General features: G+C 38.0%; 2 protein-coding genes across 4 annotated transcripts in view; both read right to left on the bottom strand.

Annotated features, from left to right (window-relative positions):
* Positions 1–3: 3 nt before the first annotated feature.
* Positions 4–8,537, bottom strand: ada2a (adenosine deaminase 2a). 2 transcript variants are annotated; one of them, XM_059536638.1, is made up of 10 exons: positions 8,386–8,537; positions 4,134–4,470; positions 3,244–3,463; positions 2,957–3,167; positions 2,736–2,863; positions 2,349–2,439; positions 2,177–2,267; positions 1,875–2,032; positions 346–548; positions 4–199 (listed from the first exon to the last, which is right to left on the bottom strand). In XM_059536638.1, exons 2-10 carry the CDS (start codon positions 4,432–4,434, stop codon positions 109–111), a joined length of 1,494 nt encoding a protein of 497 aa, XP_059392621.1. In that variant the 5' UTR covers positions 4,435–4,470; positions 8,386–8,537; the 3' UTR covers positions 4–108. The 2 variants fall into 2 exon arrangements, with proteins under 2 accessions (XP_059392621.1, XP_059392622.1); XM_059536639.1 differs by lacking the exons at positions 4–199; positions 346–548; positions 8,386–8,537 and adding an exon at positions 1,503–1,720 and having other exon boundaries at positions 1,847–2,032; positions 4,134–4,765.
* A 2,256-nt stretch (positions 8,538–10,793) lies between these two features.
* LOC132124535 (chromatin remodeling regulator CECR2) overlaps positions 10,794–20,760 on the bottom strand; it is a 37,430-nt gene continuing 27,463 nt past the window's right edge. The window contains exons 8-18 of one of the 2 annotated variants that reach the window (XM_059535587.1): positions 18,046–18,135; positions 17,815–17,962; positions 17,086–17,215; positions 16,883–16,920; positions 16,680–16,771; positions 16,476–16,602; positions 15,693–16,051; positions 15,410–15,559; positions 14,051–14,789; positions 12,154–13,948; positions 10,794–11,892 (exon numbers count right to left, since the gene is read on the bottom strand). In XM_059535587.1, the coding sequence (XP_059391570.1) occupies positions 11,835–11,892; positions 12,154–13,948; positions 14,051–14,789; positions 15,410–15,559; positions 15,693–16,051; positions 16,476–16,602; positions 16,680–16,771; positions 16,883–16,920; positions 17,086–17,215; positions 17,815–17,962; positions 18,046–18,135 (3,726 nt within the window). In that variant the 3' untranslated portion in view covers positions 10,794–11,834. The remainder of the gene's footprint in view (positions 11,893–12,153; positions 13,949–14,050; positions 14,790–15,409; positions 15,560–15,692; positions 16,052–16,475; positions 16,603–16,679; positions 16,772–16,882; positions 16,921–17,085; positions 17,216–17,814; positions 17,963–18,045; positions 18,136–20,760) is intronic. The other variant, XM_059535588.1, reaches the window with a different exon arrangement.

Genomic DNA, 20,760 nt, shown 5'->3' with positions numbered 1-20,760 from the left:
GTAACAGCTAATTTACAGAATTCACACTCCAGTATGTTCACCAATATGACATACATAAGAGGAAAACATATTGCCCTTAGAGCATGTTTGAAAGTAGTTTGAAGTAGTCTACAGTAAACTTTCCGAGACAAACTTGTCCCATTTTCCCAGCAATACCTCAATAGCCTTTTTCTTAGTTTGACTTGGCAATGAGCTGTACCTAGAAATAAAGAGCGAAAGGACAAATAAGTTACAAATAAACAGCAAAGCCTGGTTGTAGATTATACTAATGACTGAAAAACTCCCAAACTTTTAAGTAATGTCTGTATAAATCCTAAAATATGACAGTTGTAAGTTATCCGTTACCTGAGGGAGTTTATGACCAGCTCTTTCAATGTGCCTATATTAAAGCTCATTCCTCCAAAGCCCATGAAGGCTTCGTAGAAATCGTGTGAAAGGGCAGTAGCCCCAAACAGAGCTGGATCATCCGAGCTGATCACTACAGGGTGACCCTCGGCCATCAGCACCGCCGCTGGGTGGTCCCGCAAGTCTGAGACCAGTTTCAACACCTGACAAAGAGTTGATGCATTATTAGTGTTTTCAAATAAGGGGCTATTCAGACAATGAAACATACTGATGTCATTTAGCTTATGATGGACTTGCAAATGAGGACAATAGAAGCAATCGAAATGAACAAAAGAGCAATAATATAAGCGCTGTCTCAAGTCTCAGTTAGCTTAATGCAGTATACATAGCCAGATTTTTTTCATTATAATAAACAAAAATAAAACAAGTAGATAGAACAGAAAAAGATTAAGATACAATAGTGTTACAGGGACTTTTTTTAATAAAAATAAAATGAGTCAAAAGAACAGAGAATGCTAGTGTAAGATGCTATTTTTTTTATAATAAAAATAAAATAAATACAATTGAAAAATAAAAGAATGCTAGTGTTAGAGGCTCTTTTTTTTTTTTTTTTTTTTTTTACAAAAAGACTGAAAAAAGCATAGTGGAAAACTGAAAATACGTATAATGTACCAAAACAGCAAGAGACATACCGTTCAAAAGTTTGGGGTCAGTAAGATTTTATTTATTTACTTTTTATTTTTTGAAAGAAATGTCAACTTTTATTGAGCAGGGACACATTAAATTGATCAAAAGTGACAGTAAAGACATTCATAATGTTACAAAAGCTTAATATTTCAAATAAAAGCTGTTGTTTCTGTTAATCAAAAAATGTATCACAGTTCCCACAAAAATATTTTTTAAATGGATAAGAATAAGAAATGTGACACTGAACTCACAATATTACTGTTTTTTGTTGTTGTTGTTGTTGATAAAATGCAGCTTTGTTGAAAATGACTTATTTTAAAAAAAAAGTCAAAATATTACTAATGTTTGAACGTAAATTTCAAACTGCAAATTAAATTCCAAATGTAACCTGGCATAAAATCAAATTTGTAAAATATTTAGACAATGTTTTCATCTCATACATTTATTTTACATATTATAACTCCGTGATCAGCTGATTTAGCAAGATGAGATTGTAGCCTGTTTTAACAAAGTGACTGTTTAAGACATTAAGTATGTATGAATATGATGCCCTGTTTATAACCAATTAAATGCATATTTCAGCAGGAAATCTTTGTGATATTCTTCAAAAAGAGCAGGGCTTGATTTAATCCATCGGATATGGATTTGATCACAGAATGCCGGAGTTACATACTAAAAAGAAGTAAGACTAAATTTGAGTTTGGCTATTTGTTTATACTTCTTCAAATGTTTAGTTTAGAATAATGTGCCCCAGTTGTACACAGTAAGACCAGAAACATGCATTAAGGTAGTCAATATTATTATTTTTGTTTACTTCAAGGGCATAAAGAGTGATGATATACCTGATTTGAGATTGGACAGACTTCAAGTGGTACATCCATCTTTCTAGACATCTCTTTAACTACAGGATGACGTGCCAAAGCGAAGCCGTGACCTATACGTGTGGTGTTGAACAGAAGAGCATCCATGAGGTTCTGATCCACATCTGTTCCCTGTGAATCTGTGTGGGAAAAGTCAATAACCTTACCAGATGTTACTATAGCAACTGTAAAAAGAACAAGCACTCAATCCTTTAGAGCCTTAAGGATGACTTTGAGTTGCACTGCTTTGTGCCTGATGAAAGAACCAAGATGTCAAAAGAAACCTGTCTCTCCTGCGTGGAAAAAGTAGGGCAGGTTAACACTCAAAGCGTCCTTGAAGTACCACAGAGGTCTTCCAAGGTCTTCTTGTCCTACCTGGAGTTATAAAAGCAAATGTTTTCTTCAAAGTTTATTCACAAATTGTGTATGTCAGCAATATGCTTATCATATGCTCACAAAGTCAAAGCCTGCCATGATATCTGGAAAGTTCCTGTGTAGCGTCATTGCTTCCTCTACTGTCTTCACCGCCTCAGCTGCATTTATACTCCTGAGAGCAACAGGAAATGATTTCTGTTCATTCAAAGCTTCTTTAATCAAACTAATATTTCAAACAAATACTGTTCTTTTGAATTGGAATTTGAAAAATACATCATGGTTTCCGCAAAAAAATATGAAGCAGCACAACTGTTTTCAACATTTATATAATTGTAAGAAATGTATCCTGAGCAGCAAATTAGCATATTCGAATGATTTCTGAAGGATCATGTGACACTTAAGACTGGAGAAATGATGCTGAAAATTCAGCTTTCCCATCACAATAAAAATGTACAATGTTTCTCGCACCTGTGGACTGTAAAAATCACCCGAGCCCCTAAGAAGTCTGGGTAGTTTGCAGTAAATCTTCTCACAACGTCCTGACAGGCCCTCATACTCCAGTCCTTATTATTTTTTCTGCCATCAAGTTCATATGTCTTGAGAATGAGCACATTATTAGTACTTATTTACAGTACACACAATTTTAAATAGATTTTTATTTTATTTTTTAAGGGTAAATTCATCCATACCACTGGCAGCAGCGCCCTGATTTCCACATACATGATGTTGTCCTCATAAAACTGTCTGAGACCTTCATAGAGGTAGTCTTTGAACACGGGTGCATACGTGACCAGCCCATAGGCCACTAAGAAAGCCTGCTTAAATCTCTTCCACACAATATCTTGGCTAGGATAGGCTCTGTCTGGGTCCTCGGTGAAGAGTGTGAGATTTCGAATGAAACTGTGAATAGAAATGAACATTTGAGACAAACATCCCTCACCTATAGTCCCAGGTTCACTAGTGTTTTAGGCTATACCTGTTGTCCAAATCAGTGGTGTTTTTAATCTTCCCCCTGAGGGATCTGAGCAAAGACCATGAGGAGCAGTGTGAACGAGACGCAGGCTGTCCAGAGGAGAAGATAAACCGCACGGTCTGCTCATCTGTGAAACACACGTAGCAGTTCTCTCTGTAGGACACGTTCCTCACCAGCCAATCCACACCTACCATAGCAAAGTCATGAACATGCAGGGCCGCACCTGGACAAAAGACAGATCAGATGAACTATGATAGTTAAGTCTAGGTGGAGTTTAAATTGTTCATACTTTGTCTTTCTGTATGTATATATCCAATCGTTCAAAAGTTAATTTTTGAAAGTTGTTTCTTATGCTCACCAGGGCTGTATTTATTTGATTAAAAAAACAGTAAAAAATAAAAAAACGGTAATATTGTGAAATATTACAATATAAATAACAGTCTTATTTGAAAAAAAAATAATAATAATTTAAATGTAATTTATTACTGTGATTGTCAAAGCTGAATTTTTGGCATCATTTCTCCTGTCTTCAGTGTCACGTGATCCTTCAGAAATCATTCTAATATGCTGATTTGCTGCTCAAGAAACATTTCTGATCAATGTTAAAAATAATAATTAAAATTATATTACCTGCTTAATATTTTTGTGGAAACTGATAATTTTTTTTGGGATACTTTGATGAACAGAAAGTTCAAAAATAGAATCTTGTGACATTGTCAATGTGTTCACTGTTGCTTTTGGCTAGTTTAAATAAGTAAATAAAAGTATTCATTTCTAATATATATATATATATATATATATATATATATATATATATATAATACAAAATATATATAATAAATAATAAAATATATATAATAAAACAGTAACTCTGCATTATTAAACTACTACACCTTTAGGCATCTTCTGAAGCAAGCTAAAGACAGGACTTTGATCAATGAGGTGCTTTGCCTTGAAGAAATGCATGGACGGTGGAAACTGTTTTGCTTCCATATCATGCTGTTTCAGTTTTTGAAGCTTTCTGTCAAGCAGTTTCTCTCTCTCGTTCAGTGTTATGTTGCCTCCTGTCCGTCTAGATGCCTCCAGCCTTATCAGATCCTCCCGCTTCCTGGGATCTGGTCCACAGTTACATGATGCACAGCACAGAAACAGCATCCATATCCGCATCAGGTCTCTTAGTGTCACCACGTGCATAGCTGGGATGTAATTCAACCCCAGATCTCTGTGCTACTGGTGAAGAGTAATAAACAAGCAGCTGGTTAATTATTTAAAGGTGCACAAAGTGATTTTTTTTGTTTATTATCCAATGATTGATATGACGGTCTTGTATTTAATACTAAAAGTTGATGCGGTAAAAGTCAAGTAGAAGTAAATGTTTTCAGTTACTGCGTCCATTCAATTTAAATTAAAATATACGTTTGTTGAAACATGTTATTTGCAGATGCATTGGTCTCACCAATGATTAATTTGTAAAATATGTTATTTTGTAGGTTAAAATAAAGTGATAGTATATAGCTAGTCACTTCCCACTCATACACAGAAAAAAAACTCTTAAATTTTTGTTTTAAAACAAACACAAAACGTAAAAAAATACTTATTAGAACATATTAGCTGTAAGTTTTAGTGGTCCAGACTATCACACTACTCTTACTATTTCTGCAGTATCCAGTATGCATGCTGCGCATAGTATGCACATTTTCTGTATGCATGGAATACCCGGATGATCTACTATATGTGCCAGAATCTGCTAAATATAATTCAAGTAAACTGAAATCAGTACAGAAGCGGTGTTCAGAACAGCATACTATGATATAGTGCTGCACGATTAATCGATCTCATCAGTAAAGCTGGTTCTGTGATTAATAGTAAATCTCCGAGTGCTTTCAGACGGAGCAACATTTACTACACAGAGCCATAGTTCACTGACAAGCTATGCAAAATCACGTCCATAATCGCAGATGATATAATTGCTTGAAAATGAAACCGAAGAAATCGTTCTGCTATTATAAAAGCTGTTTGCTAGCTTCTCCGTGAACAATGGCTCTGTGTAGTAAATGCTGCTCCATCTGAAAGCATGTGCGTTATTGAAAAGCACCACATTTAAAAAAGTTTTTACTCCAAACTAGGGCTGCACGATATTGGAAAAAAATGACATTGCGATATTTTATTTTTCTGCGATATATGTTGCGATATTTTTTCTTACAAACAAAAATGGGGTGAGCACACTTACATTCTCATTTCGTGTTGTTTGAAAACGGCTCACTCTCTCTCGGTCTCTCTCTCTCCCTCAATTCAATTCATATTGCTTTATTGGCATGACATACAAAGGTACATATTGCCAAAGCATTGTACATAGCAGAATAGAAACAAACAAAACAAAAATACATATATATTCATAAGAAAAAAAAATTACATGCAAAATAAATCCATATACATTTCTATAAACATTGATGGTACTTCTAATGTACTCTCCGACTGTCTCTCTCGCGCGCGCGCGCGCTCTCTCTCCCTGTCTCTAGCGTATATAACCATATATTGTCCTAGACGTGTGTTTATTAGTCACGCTGAATCAATGAAAGCAGTTAAATCCTCAGTTTATTCAGCTGCAGCATTTTCTGGATTTCTTCTTTGGGGCATATTTGGAAATTCAGTGCAAAAGCGCCGTCTGGACGGTTTACAGCTGATCAAAGAACTGTGCTTTTCTGAAAGTAGTTTGACAATCGCAGCTTCTGCCTAATCGTGATTTATCACCTTTGCGATTTAATTTCAATTAATCATGCAGCCCTACCACTATACAACTCCTACTATATTGCAGTATGCTGTGTGTGTACTGTGAATAGTATGTGAATTTTCTGTATGCATAGAGTAGATTGGCTGCTACATTTGCTGAAATTTGATGTATGCATCTTCAAATGAGAGAGTGAACTGGAGGCGGGGGATAGTAATTATAAATGTTATACACACATTTAAACTACAAACCATCGCTGTGTATATAAAAACAATATTGTTAGTAGGACATAAATTCCTGCTGGCCCGAGACTCAAACTCACAACCTTTGGATTACGTGTCTGAATCTCTAATCATTAGGCCCAACTTCCCCCTTGTTACTCTGGAGCACAAAACCAGTCATAAGGGTCAATTTCTCGAAATTGAGATTTATACATCATCTGAAAGCTGAATAAATAAGCTTTCCTTTGATGTATGGTTTGGTAGGATAGATACAATAGATCGTAGGATAGGATAGATGTTTCAAATAGATACAACTATTTGAAAATCTGGAATCTGAGGGTGCAAAAAAATCTAAATAGAGTAAATGGTCTTTAAAATTGGTCAAAATTAAGTTTTTAGCAATTCATATTACTAAAGATACTACTCTGAAACATTTGTTGCTTATTGCATACTGTTTCACAAAGTATTCTTTAAAAAAAATAGTAGGCTTGTGAGCACTGTGTAGTGGGCAGTAAGCAAGTATGCCATTTCGAACACAACCTGAAGTGTAGTGTTGAAACTGCAGAAAAGGGAATTTGCCCACTGCTTGCACTTCTTTTTTTTAAACTCTCAGCAACAGATTTACATTGAAACCAGTTTCAACCTTCAACCACCAGTTTCAACCCCCAGCTGTCAGCTGTTGGAAACGGTTTACTTCTATAAGCAAAATATAAACAAAAACATATCATATAAATGAAATCTATCAATCCCCACTAAAACAAAGTGACCATCTGTTACAGACCTAATTACTTGTAAACAACCATTTTTTTGACCGTGAGGTCCGGTGTTGTCATTTAACTGGGTTGAAATATGCTGTTCCTAGACTAGCCTACCTGCACTAACAGCAGTCGCACTCTTTTTATTGAAGATTTTCTCGCAGCCCATATTATTATTTTAACCGGACCATATCAGTAACAAATTCTCAATGAATAACTAATCGTTCTTTTTGCACAAATCATTGTTTTATTTGTGAATGTAGAACAAATGAACTTCTAGCATAGGCTATTCTTAAACTTGGACCTCATTATATTGAAGTACAAATCCAAACACCAGAGGCAGCCCACACTAAGTTTCTTTAATTTACAAAAATGCATTTTTATTCATTCAAAGGCTATATGGTTGCAATAATATTTTAGTTCAAAACTTTAAGTGCCATTGTTGAAAAAAATGCATGATTGACTGTCGTTTCATATAGACCTTCACTTATTACGCTTTCAAATTTCATGCCATGTGTAATTTCATAGTATTTTCACCTATTGTGCAGTCACAATTCTATAATGGTACAATTTACTGTATGAAATGGTTCTATAATGGTGACATTTTTGTATGAAATTTAAATTATTTTTTGAATAATTATTCAAATTTTAGCAAACAATTGTGATTATTTCTGAGAACTTTTTAACTGCAAGCAGACAGCCTACATTATAGTACAGTATACATATTTGGAACATCCCTTATTCTCTTAAAGAACAAACACTTCATTTCTACAAGAATAAACAATATTTTCTTAAAGAATAAGAATCACAATTGTCCCTTATTTTACATGTCTGAAGTTAATTGGCAACCCTAATGATGACATTATCTTTTGACACCACTGACAGCGGCAACTTAAAAAGAAAAAGAAATAAATAAATAAAAAAGACAGAGAGAGAGAGAAAGAGAGAGATTAAAAAGAAGACGTATAACAGAAAGCGCAAAGGCAGCACTAAAAAAAAAAACAGTACAGAAAATACAAATACAAAACAATAACAACGGCGGAGCATGAACCTCAAAGTCCCACTCCGGCTCTTGTCATTGTCATGATTGTGCTGTCTAGCTGTGGTTTTATTTATAATGCTAGTGTGTGTGTGTGTGTGTGTGTGTGTGTGTGTGTGTGTGTGTGTGTGTGTGTGTGTGTGTGTGTGTGTGTGTGTGTATATATATATATATATATATATATATATATATATATATATATATATATATATATATATATATATAACCTTCTGACATGCCTTTCAAATTTCGATCGATGTTTTTTGTTTTGCGAATGGACTTAATTGTCCAATAAGAGTTTTTCATCAAGCGCACACTGAACCGCGTCCCATGAATAAAACCCAAATAAACAAACAGAAAATAAATACCTTCCGACACAAAGTGAATGATAACAGGTCTTACCTGGCAATTGAGTCCGCCGTATCTCTACAACAACCTGGGCAATACAAAAAGATACAAGCTTGAACGACTTCTGCTCCTCTACTGACTTTCACAACAAAGTGACATCAGGTCTTTCCTCGAAGCTCATTGGCTCCGTTGTGGGCTAGCGCGCGTGAACAAAAGACATGCTGAGGGCAAATACTTGTCAGTGAAGTGTATTAAAAAACTATAGAAAATATTAAATGAGTTTCGGTCTTGTTTTTTTTAAGTTTAAAAGTCCATAAGGCGACGAATGACGACTTCGATAGCGATATCTTTCACTATTGCCATCTACAGTGACGTTTCAGGCGTTTGAACCCTGACTAAAATCTTTGAGACTTTCTGTCAGCACACTAGTAAGTTACAAGTAACCGAATATAACGGTTATCTATAATATACAGTATGTATACTTGCCATGCCTACTAACGTGTAGTTTAAAATAAAACCCAACTCAGAACCAAGTCATCCGTGCAACTAGTTATCAAAAAAGTTGCCGTAGTTTTAAGGTATTTACACTACCATTGTATTCTTCAGAGAAACCACCATGTTATAATCAAAGCAAAATGTCACTGTCATCACCTTTAGTAGTGCACTGTATTTTTATATGAGAAATGAACAGAAAATTTAGAGCAACATCTAATGAAACGTAATTTATTCTAAAATGTACAGTATAGAAAATACTTCGGTCCATTTACAAAATAATTTGTCAGTCCGGTAAGAACTCGTAAACTTCACAATCAAAGTTCCAGGTGTCGTTTTGGATGCCATCTTCGCTACAGAGGTAAAGTGAACCGTTTCAAAACAAACATAACACACTTATATTAAAAAATACAAAAATTTACAAAACATAACAAATAAATATGATTCACATTTAACCAACTAGTTTCTTAACTAGTACAGACAGAAAAAAAAATGACAGCAGAGATGTGGAAGGGTGGATTTCAAGAGATACATATCCATTACCCAATACCCACTAGGTTACAAAAAAAAAAAAAACATCTGTATACAACAATATCCAAACATTCTTGAAGTCCATTACAACTAAATCACCCCTTTAAGTATTAACAGTGGAGAAAGGACAGACCGCTAAAGTGATACTTCTTTACTTATGAGCTAAGACAGGTACAGAATGGTGGACAATGTCCATGTCATCTCATGGCTAATATTTTCATATCCCTAGTTCATAAAATGCATATAAACCGTTCACATGTCCACAAAATACTAAAACTTTACTGTCTGACATTTTGCACCATCACAGGTTTCTGGGACAAATCTAGGTTTCCTTCGCACAAACATGTACAACCTCTTCTCCACTTCAGCATGGATTCCACAAAATGGCAAAATGAGGGCAAAACTTTCTTTGATGCTGCCTTCATTTCACTTATGGTTGTAAACACAAACATTCAAAAAGTGGAATGCAGATGTTTTAATCATGTTCAAACTTGGCACTGATAAATTAATTACCATTCGGTTTTTGCAAGTGAACATATTAAGGCTATATATATATATATATATATATATATATATATATATATATAGTGTGTGGATGTTAGGATCAAGCTGTAAATCATAAAAGAGGGTATTTAAGTGTACAAAAAAAAAAAAAAAGATATCCACGTCTATGAAGGGAATGGAGAATGTGCCACATTCTGGCATTATGAGGTAGATATTCTTGCTGCCATATTTGCACAAATTGCCATTTCTTTTCACTGGTTTGCCAACAAGAGCGGGGTAACATAGTAATTTAGACAGACAAAGAAAAAAAAAAAGATATTCAAAAGGAATTCATTTAGTGCAGGACAACAATAGTAGAATCAATTAAAATGAACAAAACCATTCTAGTTCATTTTCCGATCAACCTTTCTCCCTCCATTAAAAAAAAAAAAAATTCAAAGAACACCATTAACCCCAAGTACTGCTTGCCCAGTTCCTGTGTCTGAACGGAAGATCACAGATGAATTGAAGTTAATCACAGTTCCAGTGACATTTCATTGCATTTTTTTTTTTCTATGAATATTCTATCAACAATACCCGTATTAAAACCACTTCACCCTGAGGACACATTCAGTACATTGAATTAAAAAAAGCATTCATGTAAAATATGAGCACATCGACATTTATCCTATTTGATACAATGAGCTACAGTGGTACTTTTACAAGTTTTAAGGCTGATGTACATTCTCTCATCTAATGCATTTTTAGTATTGCGACTCCAGCTGGTTGTTAATTATGACAAAAATTCAATTTACATTCCAATATGTGAAAAAAAAAACATTTTAAGATTGATAACCAGTGATGAATGATATCAGGTGAAAACAAACGACCCTTCAAGGAATTCCAAAAGCCATGGATTACTAGAAAAGTGTAGATATTTAGAGGTGAAAGATGGCTACCTCAGTATCTGAAATCTGATTCATTCTGTGCACACATAAACTAGCAGGACAAATCAATATGGAACAAGACAACACATCAGAGACAGACAATTTGAGTGAAAAGTTAGAATGTAGTCCCATACAAATAAGCACATATCTAATTCATGTCAAAGGCCACTAATTCCAGTATGAAAGACTATTCCTAGTGCATAACAAATAGAGCAGCCATGTTCTCTGCCAGTCTAAGAAAAAAAGACAAATCTTCAAACTGACGCGGCATTAAAAGAATGCTCATCACCAGAAATCAAGTGGATACTGTGTCTCAGTTGAGATGAACATCACCTCATTAAAACACTCCAGGTGAGCACAAGATCCAACTTTTATTCCTTAAGTTTAATTACTACTATATCTAAAATAGAACAGAAAATTCAACAAGTACATGAAGGCAACTGGGTGTAGTTTGTCCAAAGAGCTTGGAAAAAGCTCCAGTAGCCCCAGTACCCTATTTACTACACCTGAGTTTAACTTTAAATCAGAACATGAACTGATAAATCACAACTTGCTCTTCACATGGACTGGAAAAAAAATAGTTTATTTACTGCCCAAGAAGCAGCCCATCCAAAGGAAATTATGTTGTTCCTTTGTAGGGAATGAGGCCAAAGAGACATTCCAGGCTGAAAAGAGAAGCTGCAGACCAGTATTATGAGGGTTCAAACAGTATTTGACCAATTAACAGGACTGAAGATTCACAGCTCTTCCTTGGTCAATGATCCCACCTCCTGGTACTGTGAGTTGTTTATTTTCCTCCTCAGTGCAAAGGAGTGCCTAATCCAGATGAGGATGGGTTACCACTATCTCAAAAATGTCTTCTAGGTGGGTAGTGGAGCATGTCTGCGGATCAGGACCTCAAATAATAAAATAATTTGCATTTTTCAGCAAATTATCATATCAACAATATTCTTAATGTTTTGTTGTTGTCTCCATTTTCTTGTATATTTCAGGATGTAACAGTGTTGTAAAATATACATTTCCTTAGATTTTCCAATGAAATCCTACTTTTCACACTCCTTGTTTATTACCTGGACCATTGGGAGATGCTGTACCCAACATCTGGTGCCTATCGGACAAGAAAAAGGGTTACTAAAGGTAAGGAAAATTTATGTGAATGCATTAAATAGACATCCAAATCAATTATAAATTTATGCATTTAGCAGACACTTTTATCCAAAGCGACTTACAGTGCATTCAGGCTATCACTTTTTACATATCATGTGTTCCTGGGGAATTGAACTTGATAGCGCAGTGCTCTACCAATTGAGCTACAGGAACACTATTATAATTATATCATAAGATCTGAGAAATAAATGAGATATCTTACCCTGTGCGAAGTAAGTGTTCTGCAACCACTGCTCTTTGAGGAACCATCATTCCCTGGAAGTGTCCTGCAACATTTGAATGCCTGTACATATCCATGCAGGATTGGCCTGGAGGGAAAGGCAGGTGCTGGGACCTCTGTAAAGCTTCCATCAAATGTGGATGAGGATGCTGTGGTACAAAATGTCCACTGGGAAAGTGCTGGCCAGAATATGACCCACTTGACACCATATGGGATGGAAGAGCACCAATTTGCTGCATGCTGGGATGCATGCTACGAGGCCCATATGGGAAACTGGGGTGTGGCTGAGCTGAAGTACGATGTCGGGCTGTTGCATTATGGCTGTCCAGGTCCAAGATCTCCTTTGGGCTCTCAGACCGTTCAGAAGTCTCTTCAGTCCTTGCCTGCTTGGCAGGGCTGCCATCCTCTCGGTTTTCCAACGTACTGCTATGGGACCCATCGGGTAAAGGACTAGGTGACATTAAGCTCCCAACAGATCCATCCGAGCCATGTGGAGACATGCTATTGTCCTTGTGTCGACCATTAAAACTTCCAATGGATGGTGATGGGTAAGAATTGGGCATCATTGGGTGCTGAGGCTGGTATGGAGGTCTAGGCCACTCCTCAGATGGAAATCCAGGTCTGCCATGTCGGAGGTGCTGATAGAACTGGTGCTGTTGCTGCTGGAACTGAGGATACATGCTGGATTGGCCTTGAGGATGCTGTCTGGCCATGCGATACTGGTATGGAACACCTTGTTGGTGATAACCAGGATAGTGTGCAGGATTTTGATAAGGGTTATTTCCCTGTGATGGTGGTCCCTGGTTTGGGTAAGGCTGGTGATTTGGCGGGTGTAATCCTCTTCCCATCTGTGGGTCAAAGTTTTGATATACTGGCTCAGTTGTACCATATTGGGTCAAAACGTTACTCTCTGGAACCTGAGTGTGTATTGGAGGAGCCTGATTGTGAAGGGGTGCTAGCTCCTGCCTTCCTAGTTGGGTTTGTGACTCTTGACTGAAGGGTTGTGGTTTGTAAAGCCCACTGGCACAATCAACACTCATGTTAGCATTGCTGTTATCTTGGGCAGCTGTACTCTCAATTGACACTTTCCTGCTGGTAGGCTCACAAGGCCTTTGGTCTCCCTGATCAGCTGGAGAGGGTTGAGCAAGTGGATGCGATACAGGGTGGCTAGGAGGTAGAGAGCTGAGGGTTGCAGGCTGATGAACACCAGGCTGACCCCCCTGAAGTGGAGTCTGTGGCATTCCATGAAGAGGTCCTGCCTGTGGCCCTCTGACTGATCCATTGTGTATTACTTGCGATGAGCTGTTCTGAGCAGACTGATGAAATGCATTTTGTGCCATCTGTTGAGGAAGATTCTCCAGAACATGTGAAGGAACATTCTGAGACTGCTGTTGAGAACCATTCTGAATAAATTGCTGTGAAACAGGTTTATAGATTTGTTGAGAGTCATACTGGGGAATTTCATCTGGGGTTTTATGGGACATTGGATGAGGATCATTTAGGGATAATGAGGAGTCATCCACAGATTTTTGCTGTGGGGGACCTGTTTGGGATTGAGAATTTAGGTGGTTATCATTGTGGATTTTCTCTGGATTTGACAGTCTATGTTTCTCTTCATTCTGACTGGGGCCTTCTGTGTTTGGATTTGACACAAATGCCAGAGCAGTTCCTAGAGAAGGCTCAGATTTTTCTGTTGGATTGTGATGAGAATTGGTGTCGGCTTCAGTCAGAGCATTTTCTCCAGTTGACGGTTTATCACCAGATTTTGGACTTGAACCTGTCAGGATATACAATGGTGTTAATATGTGCTTAAATCATCCCATTTTCATTGAAAGCAATAGTGTAATGTCAAAATATGACAAGGAATACCAACTCTTACTTTTGGGGAATACGGGAGTGTGCTGGATGTCTGCAGCGCCATCTCTAACAGGCCTGATGAGCTGGTTTTCAGGAGAAGACAATGCAGCAGAAGCTAAAGCATTACCACCACTTTGTGAGATGGGCTGAAAGTTCTCAACACGATGAGACGATGAGGCAGAGAGCTGCTGGAGGGCAATCATCTCTGGGCTATCAAGCATGGAAGCCAAATGTGGTCTTGAGACCTGAGGGGCCCCTGGTGGTCTTTGGCCAATAGGACTTTGGGAGCTGACAGAGGGCATTCTATATTGACCATTTGTCATTGCATAACCAGTACTGTGTGGAGGACGGATCATGTTGCTATTGAATGGATGCTGGTTTGTTGCACTCTGCTCTTGCATCATAGGTCCACCTGGTGTCGGCTGCCCATGATGGTTTATGGGAGGCAACAGCCTGGGTACATTCATACTATGAGGGCCATAAGGAGGGTAGGAACTATGCATTGGGACACCTGGCCTGGGGTACCTGTTACCCATAGGTTGCATGGACTGCCCTTCTGGATGTTGCTGTGAAGGATGCATGTTGCCTTCAGGTGGAGGGGTACAGAAACCCCCAGGCTGAAGGGTCATTGGCCTTGGGCCAAGAGAAGGACCATGAGTAGGACCAGGATAAGAATGTTGCTGATGTGGAGGTTGAAGTGGTTGGCCATCAGGTCCGATTGGGTATCTAGGACCAATATGTGGACCATTTATATGGGAACCCTGATTAAAAAGAAAAAAGAAAACTATTATAAACGACCTTCAAGACATAAACAAATTGTAGTGATTGAAACTAATGGTGCTTTTCCACTGCATGGCATGGCTCGGCTCTGTTTGCGTTTCCACTGCAGTTCAGTACCACTTTAGAGTGGGTAGGATTATTCAACATGTTGTAATAGTTGTGCTGTCTCTACTGCTGCGACTCGTGAAACACTTTTTCATGCTGAGTTGCCCCGATCCGCTCTTCTGCTATCAACGAGAGGTACGTCTGTACTTCCTCAAAAAAAAAAAAAGCCAATTTTTGGTTGTTAAAGGTGCGGTCATTCAAAACAGTTGCGTTCAATCCTTTACTGTCTGTGCTGATACAAATCTAGTGGTTCTGTTGTGTTTGTGTCACAAGTTCAGTGACTCAGGTAGTGAAGATTCTCAGTGATAAGCAATGTTTACAAGTCACGTTTTGGTACAGTTCACTTGGAACCTTAAACGAGGTGGTACTAAAAAAAAGTAACAGGTACTGTACCAAGTGGAAAACCCCCCTAAAAGTGAACTGAACCATACCGTACCATGATGTACCATGCAGTGAAAAAGCGCCATAATACTGCTGCATGAAGATCACTACATACCTGCATGTTGTACTGAGGTATATGCTGACTTCCATGGTTCACCGGTGGCCTGGACATGAGTGGTCTCTGTCCAGGATATGGATACTGAGGGTTAATCATCATTCGTTGAGCATACATTCCTGGTCCCAAAGGACCTGTAGGTTGTTGAAACTATAGGCAAAAAGAGCACATCTCTTATGAAGTACCGACAATAAGTGCTCCACAAGAACTTTTTTGTAAGTCAAAACTGTTGTTTCAGCTGTCAACAATAAACAAATTTTTTTTGTAGAAAGTGTAGTCTAACCTGTTGAGCAGGATGTAGCATGAAAGCCTGTTGGTGTCCTGGGTGGATGTTATGAGGATGTGGGGGACCACTGGTGTAGTGTGGGGGAGGGTACTGTAAAGCAGATTTGGGATAGTCTCGTTGCTGACTGTTTCCTTTTCCACTATTGGATGTTTTGCGTTTTTGAACTTGCTCAGTGGCTCTGATCAAGCTCTCAGGACCTGACTGTTTGTGACTTTTGCTCTTCTTCTTATCCTTGCGGTCACGGTCCTCACTGCTCACATGAAACTCTTCATCTGTGTCGCCATCCTCAGTGGGGAAATGTTTCAGTAGGGCTCGGCTAAAGCAGCGTTCCAAGGACTCAGCCATTATTGTGTATTCTGAGGAGATACAGACAGGTAAACACAAGCGCGTGCGCGCACACACACACACAAACTCATCTCCCCATGCACAGCAAGCACACCAACCAGGTCACAGAACCACAGTTGACCTCTGACCCCGTCACCCCCAGGGGAGTGCATTCTGATGGATGAATGGCTCCAGGGAGGGGAGCTGCGGGGCTGGAATGTCTCTGTGGCACTGCAGGACCTGGTGCACTAGAGGACAGCTCAATCACTCTCTATTAATCAATGTCAGAGCCTCTCCACATAAATCCACTACTTTTATGACTTGCTTTGCTCATCAATTTTTAAACACTGCTACACATTCCTACATTTTGTTGAGCAGATTATTTTTAAACATGTTTCACTTCTGCTTAGCTCTTCTGCTTAACTTGGCAACAAAACAGCATTAAATCATATTTACCACTCTCTTCTCCATTGTATTCCAGACAGTTCTCAAACATAAGCTTTACATCAGCCACAAACTCATCCTTAGTGACGTACTCCCCATCATTCAGCTTTCTCTCAATGGTCGACAGGTCCATTGGAGTCTGACAAAACATTTTAAATAACTTTTTGAATTATTCTTAAGGTAAAAAAAATTATTTATAACATCTTGTATGCCCACCTGTATGATTTCATGATAGTTGGGGGCATAAGACTCATCAACAGGCTCCATGAAAGGCCATGCATCTTTGTGTGCTTTGAGGGCCTCCAACACTGACATAAAAATAATTTTACATTTCAGTGGAACTACTTTACTGTAAGTAGTAAATGAGGAAACAAACACTGTGGTTTGACAACAACACCAACACCATTGTCCAAACGTACCTTTATACAGAGCAGTGTAATCATCATCTATGTCATAACTACAACACAGAAAGAGAAATGATTACCAAATAGCAAAACCACACCACACATAAAAACTTACTTATATTAAGTAATAAGTAAAAATAACATTAAATGCATATTAGGAGACCATTAGCAAAATTCAAATCTAATACGGAGTTTGAAAGCTAAAACAAAGTCCTTACAACTCTTTGGTTCGACGCGTTCGGCGACTAGGTGAGCGAGTCTCCAGATTCAGTAGCTCAGGGGGAAGTTCTTTTCCTTGAGACAGCAACCAGGCCTTCTCTTCTCGCTGCTTTCTTCTACGTGCACGCTCTGAACAACATAAAAAACACATCAGTGTATTACAGAGTAATAAAGCACTTCACACTTTTTATTACCATTAATAGTGCACTTGTTACCTGCCCACTTCTGCCTGGGCCAAGGTGATGAAAAGTTTGCAAACAAAATCATGTAGTAATACGAGCAATTCATCAGGCAGCTTTAGAAGGCACATTTGATCAAAGGGCACAGGCAAGATAAAGGAGAGAAGAGCTTTATATGCTGACATTAAAGGCCCTGACTGACACACCCTGCTGGGAGGATTAAAAGAGCTCGAGGAAGAAACCACTGGAGAGAACTGCAGGCCCAATCTTCATCCATAATACATTAATGTGGATAGGCCCATCAGCAGCAGCACAATCAAGAGTTAATTAACCCGCTGACAGGGGATATCAGAGCTGGATGATTCTCACGAGGAGTGAGGTTGATCAGTTCCCCTAGCTCAGCTCTTCAAAGCGGCCTTGGGTTAAAAGCATGCTGACTTCAAAACCGCCATGTTGAGACAAGACCACAGAATGTGCTTTAGCGTCAGTGTGTGTTTGATCACGCTTCTGGGGAAATTTTGGTCGCCGGTTACCTTGAATGTGACTCACCCTCGACAGCTTTGACTCTCTCCTGTTCCTCTCTCTCCCGTTCTTCCTGAAGCAGTCTCTCTTCTTCTTTCCGTTGTTCAGCGAGCAGGACTTGCCTTTCCAGGTCCTCCTCCTTCTGCTTGTCCACCTCAATTGTGGCTCGTGTCTGCTTCGCACAAATTCATAAATTAAACCACAGCTTACATCACATAGATAAACAAGAACTTGCAGATACGTTTTAAAAAAGCAAACCCCATTCTCTTTGCTGCCATTTTGTTCAGTGTGCTGATGGCTGTTGTGTTCCTCTGGCAGATTCAGTAGCTTCTGCTTCATCTCTTTCTCCTGGGGAAGAATAATCTTGCTAGTTATACACATGTGGGTGTCAGGTAGGTCACTTGGGAGGAAGTATCAATCCCTCCTGAATATACCCTTTGTTTTAACCAAGAGGCTGAAGTAAGATTAAAGGGTGTCATCACAAAACCAAACAGCCCATGGTAACAAAGGCCCATTTTTGCCCCCATCTCAGTATATTCAGGATCATCTTTTTTGTGCATTAGCCTACAACACTTAATCCCATGCTAGAAGATGGAGTATCTGTGGTATCACCACTTAAGAGGTCAAAAAACCTGCAGCACTGCAGGCCGTCAATCACCAAGCTCCAGCTCTCTTCAAGTTGAGAGCCTGCCACATAACGATGGCTAGATGGATTGGCTCTGACAGGGCTGTGAGAATGCTTGTGTGTATGTGTGAGAGAGTGGGTGGATGGGTTTGATTTGAAGAGGCAGTTGTCCAAGTTAAAACACATTGCATCAAGCTTGCGAAAGAAAATATCTGGTTCTTTACAGATATATGTAGAGGTGTGGAAAATGTGAAGTTGCATAATGCTGGAAGCAGTGAGGGTATGTAATGGTGATTGCTGGGAGCATGGTAGTTATGGCAACCAGACACTCTAATGGGTCTTGATTAGCCACGGAAATGACATGTAAGCACCACTGCAAATTGTGCATATCACCATACATCTGTTATAGACAGTTTCTCACTGGTAAGATAAAGCAAAGATTAATCTATTATCTTTGTGCATATGAAAATGATCTAATATGGAAATAGCTTTAAACTTGAGTATTATATTGATCTAAACTTGAGTATTATTAATCTGCTGCACCATGTATTCTGGAGCACTTGCAATTGTCCCTAAGGACAATGGACCCTGCATAGCAAATGAATCTCAAGCCAGTGGCAATTTTCCAAACTTTCTGATTCTTTTCCGGTGATTGAGGCAGAAAATGTGTTAAGAATTTCATGAAACCAACACACATAAGTATTATTGATAGATAGACACTGGCAAATGCTAATAAAAGGGCATGGAAGAGGCACTCTATAGCGCCACCTTTTGACAAAACTTGGGGTGTTTTAGCTACGATTACCAAACATGGTAATTATATTGTTCTCATCAGGCTGGACAACTTTCCAATTAACAATCATTAGCTATGACCAACAGGAAGTCAGCTATTTTGTGTTGAATTTTGCATAATCTGTCCAGGAGAAACAAGCAATTCACACTAAACTTTTTAAACAATATAATGAAGATGCAAAATTGCAAACAGATTTTGGATATCTTGAATGGTGTTGCCATGGTGATTTATTAAAGTGACTGTAAAAAAAAAAAGATAACAGTAATTTTCTTATATCTTTTAAGTGCAGCTTCCAAACACTTAATTTTTTACATACATTCTATCATTCTTAGGAAATATGGTTAGTTTCATGAATTTACAAAACTCTATGGATAACAGAAAATTACAAAACTATCAGACATCTGATGATCTCACTCTCTATGTTTGTGGGTGGGGGTGTGAGTTGAGAGTGGGGGTGGATGAGAGAGAGAGAGAGAGAGAGAGAGAGAGAGAGAGAGGGTGAGTTTAAAGTTCTATTCATCTATGTGATTTTGCCTGCATTACAGCTTGAGAAATCTCTTAGGCCTTATTTTCTGTCAGTTTTAGGGACAAAAAAAGTCCTAGAAATGGTTAATTTGTAGGGCATTGACAACAATTTTACAGCACAAAAAGATCTAACGATACATACACTTGGAAATAGCAGTAATATTCTTATATCTTTAAAGTGCATTATCCAAACTCTTCAACACTTTTTACATGTGGAGAACAAATCATTCGTAGGAAACATACATAGTTTCATATATTTAACATGTTCAGGGAGTGACAGAAAATGAAAAACTGTCAAAACGTTTCAGCTCACAGATGACTAAACTGCGATACAGGCAAAAATGCTTCTAGATCGATAAAATCATTTTAAAAAATGCTTATTATTGTAAAGTGTAACCAAAACCTTCATTTATATCTCATTTGTTAACAGTAAATGCTTTAACAGTGAACAAAATATTTCTACAGCATTTATTAATGTTTGTTGATGTTACTTAAAATTTTTATGTTAATTCACAGTGCATTAATTAATGTTAACATAAAACTTTACATTTTAATAATGTTTTAGTTTTGAACTTAACATTAACAAACATTAATAAATGCTATATAATTATTAAGTTAATTAATATAGTTCATGTTAATAACTGAAACCTTATAGTAAAGTGTTACCAAAGTTTTATAAATTGTTCTGCGTGTGTCTGTGTTTCACAGTTTTGATGGTCTGGATTAACACTTTCATTGCGGTAACCCTTAAATCCAGACTGCCAGAGGGTTACTGTAAATGCATGTGCCCACTGGGCACCATTTTCCTGATGCCACTGGGCTGGCGTTTGAACCTGGCTTGGGCCCGCAATCACTGCTTGCAGCTATATTTATTCTTCTCCAAAATTAATTGTATTTTTGAGGACCTAAACATTCTTGCAAAGTTATGAAACTTTGCATACGCATCAGAACTGGCAAAAATATACATCTGATATAGGTTTCAGAAGTAGGTGTGGCAAAATGTCTCAATAGTGACACCTATTCCCTTTCA

This window comes from Carassius carassius, chromosome 43 (genome assembly GCF_963082965.1).
Source record: "Carassius carassius chromosome 43, fCarCar2.1, whole genome shotgun sequence".
NCBI lineage: Eukaryota > Metazoa > Chordata > Actinopteri > Cypriniformes > Cyprinidae > Carassius > Carassius carassius.
Note: the sequence above shows the minus strand (reverse complement) of the source record. Positions and strands in the feature narration are given on the sequence as shown.

What these genes read in the sequence shown, in the direction of transcription:
- ada2a (XM_059536638.1), bottom strand. Translation starts at nt 4,434, where the DNA reads ATGCACGTGGTGACACTAAGAGACCTGATGCGGATATGGATGCTGTTT. An exon ending in TCAGGGCGCTGCTGCCAGTG is followed by an intron (nt 2,864 to 2,956) that starts GTATGGATGAAT and finishes CTCATTCTCAAG; the next exon opens with ACATATGAACTTGATGGCAG. An exon ending in GTGATTTTTACAGTCCACAG is followed by an intron (nt 2,440 to 2,735) that starts GTGCGAGAAACA and finishes TGTTGCTCTCAG; the next exon opens with GAGTATAAATGCAGCTGAGG.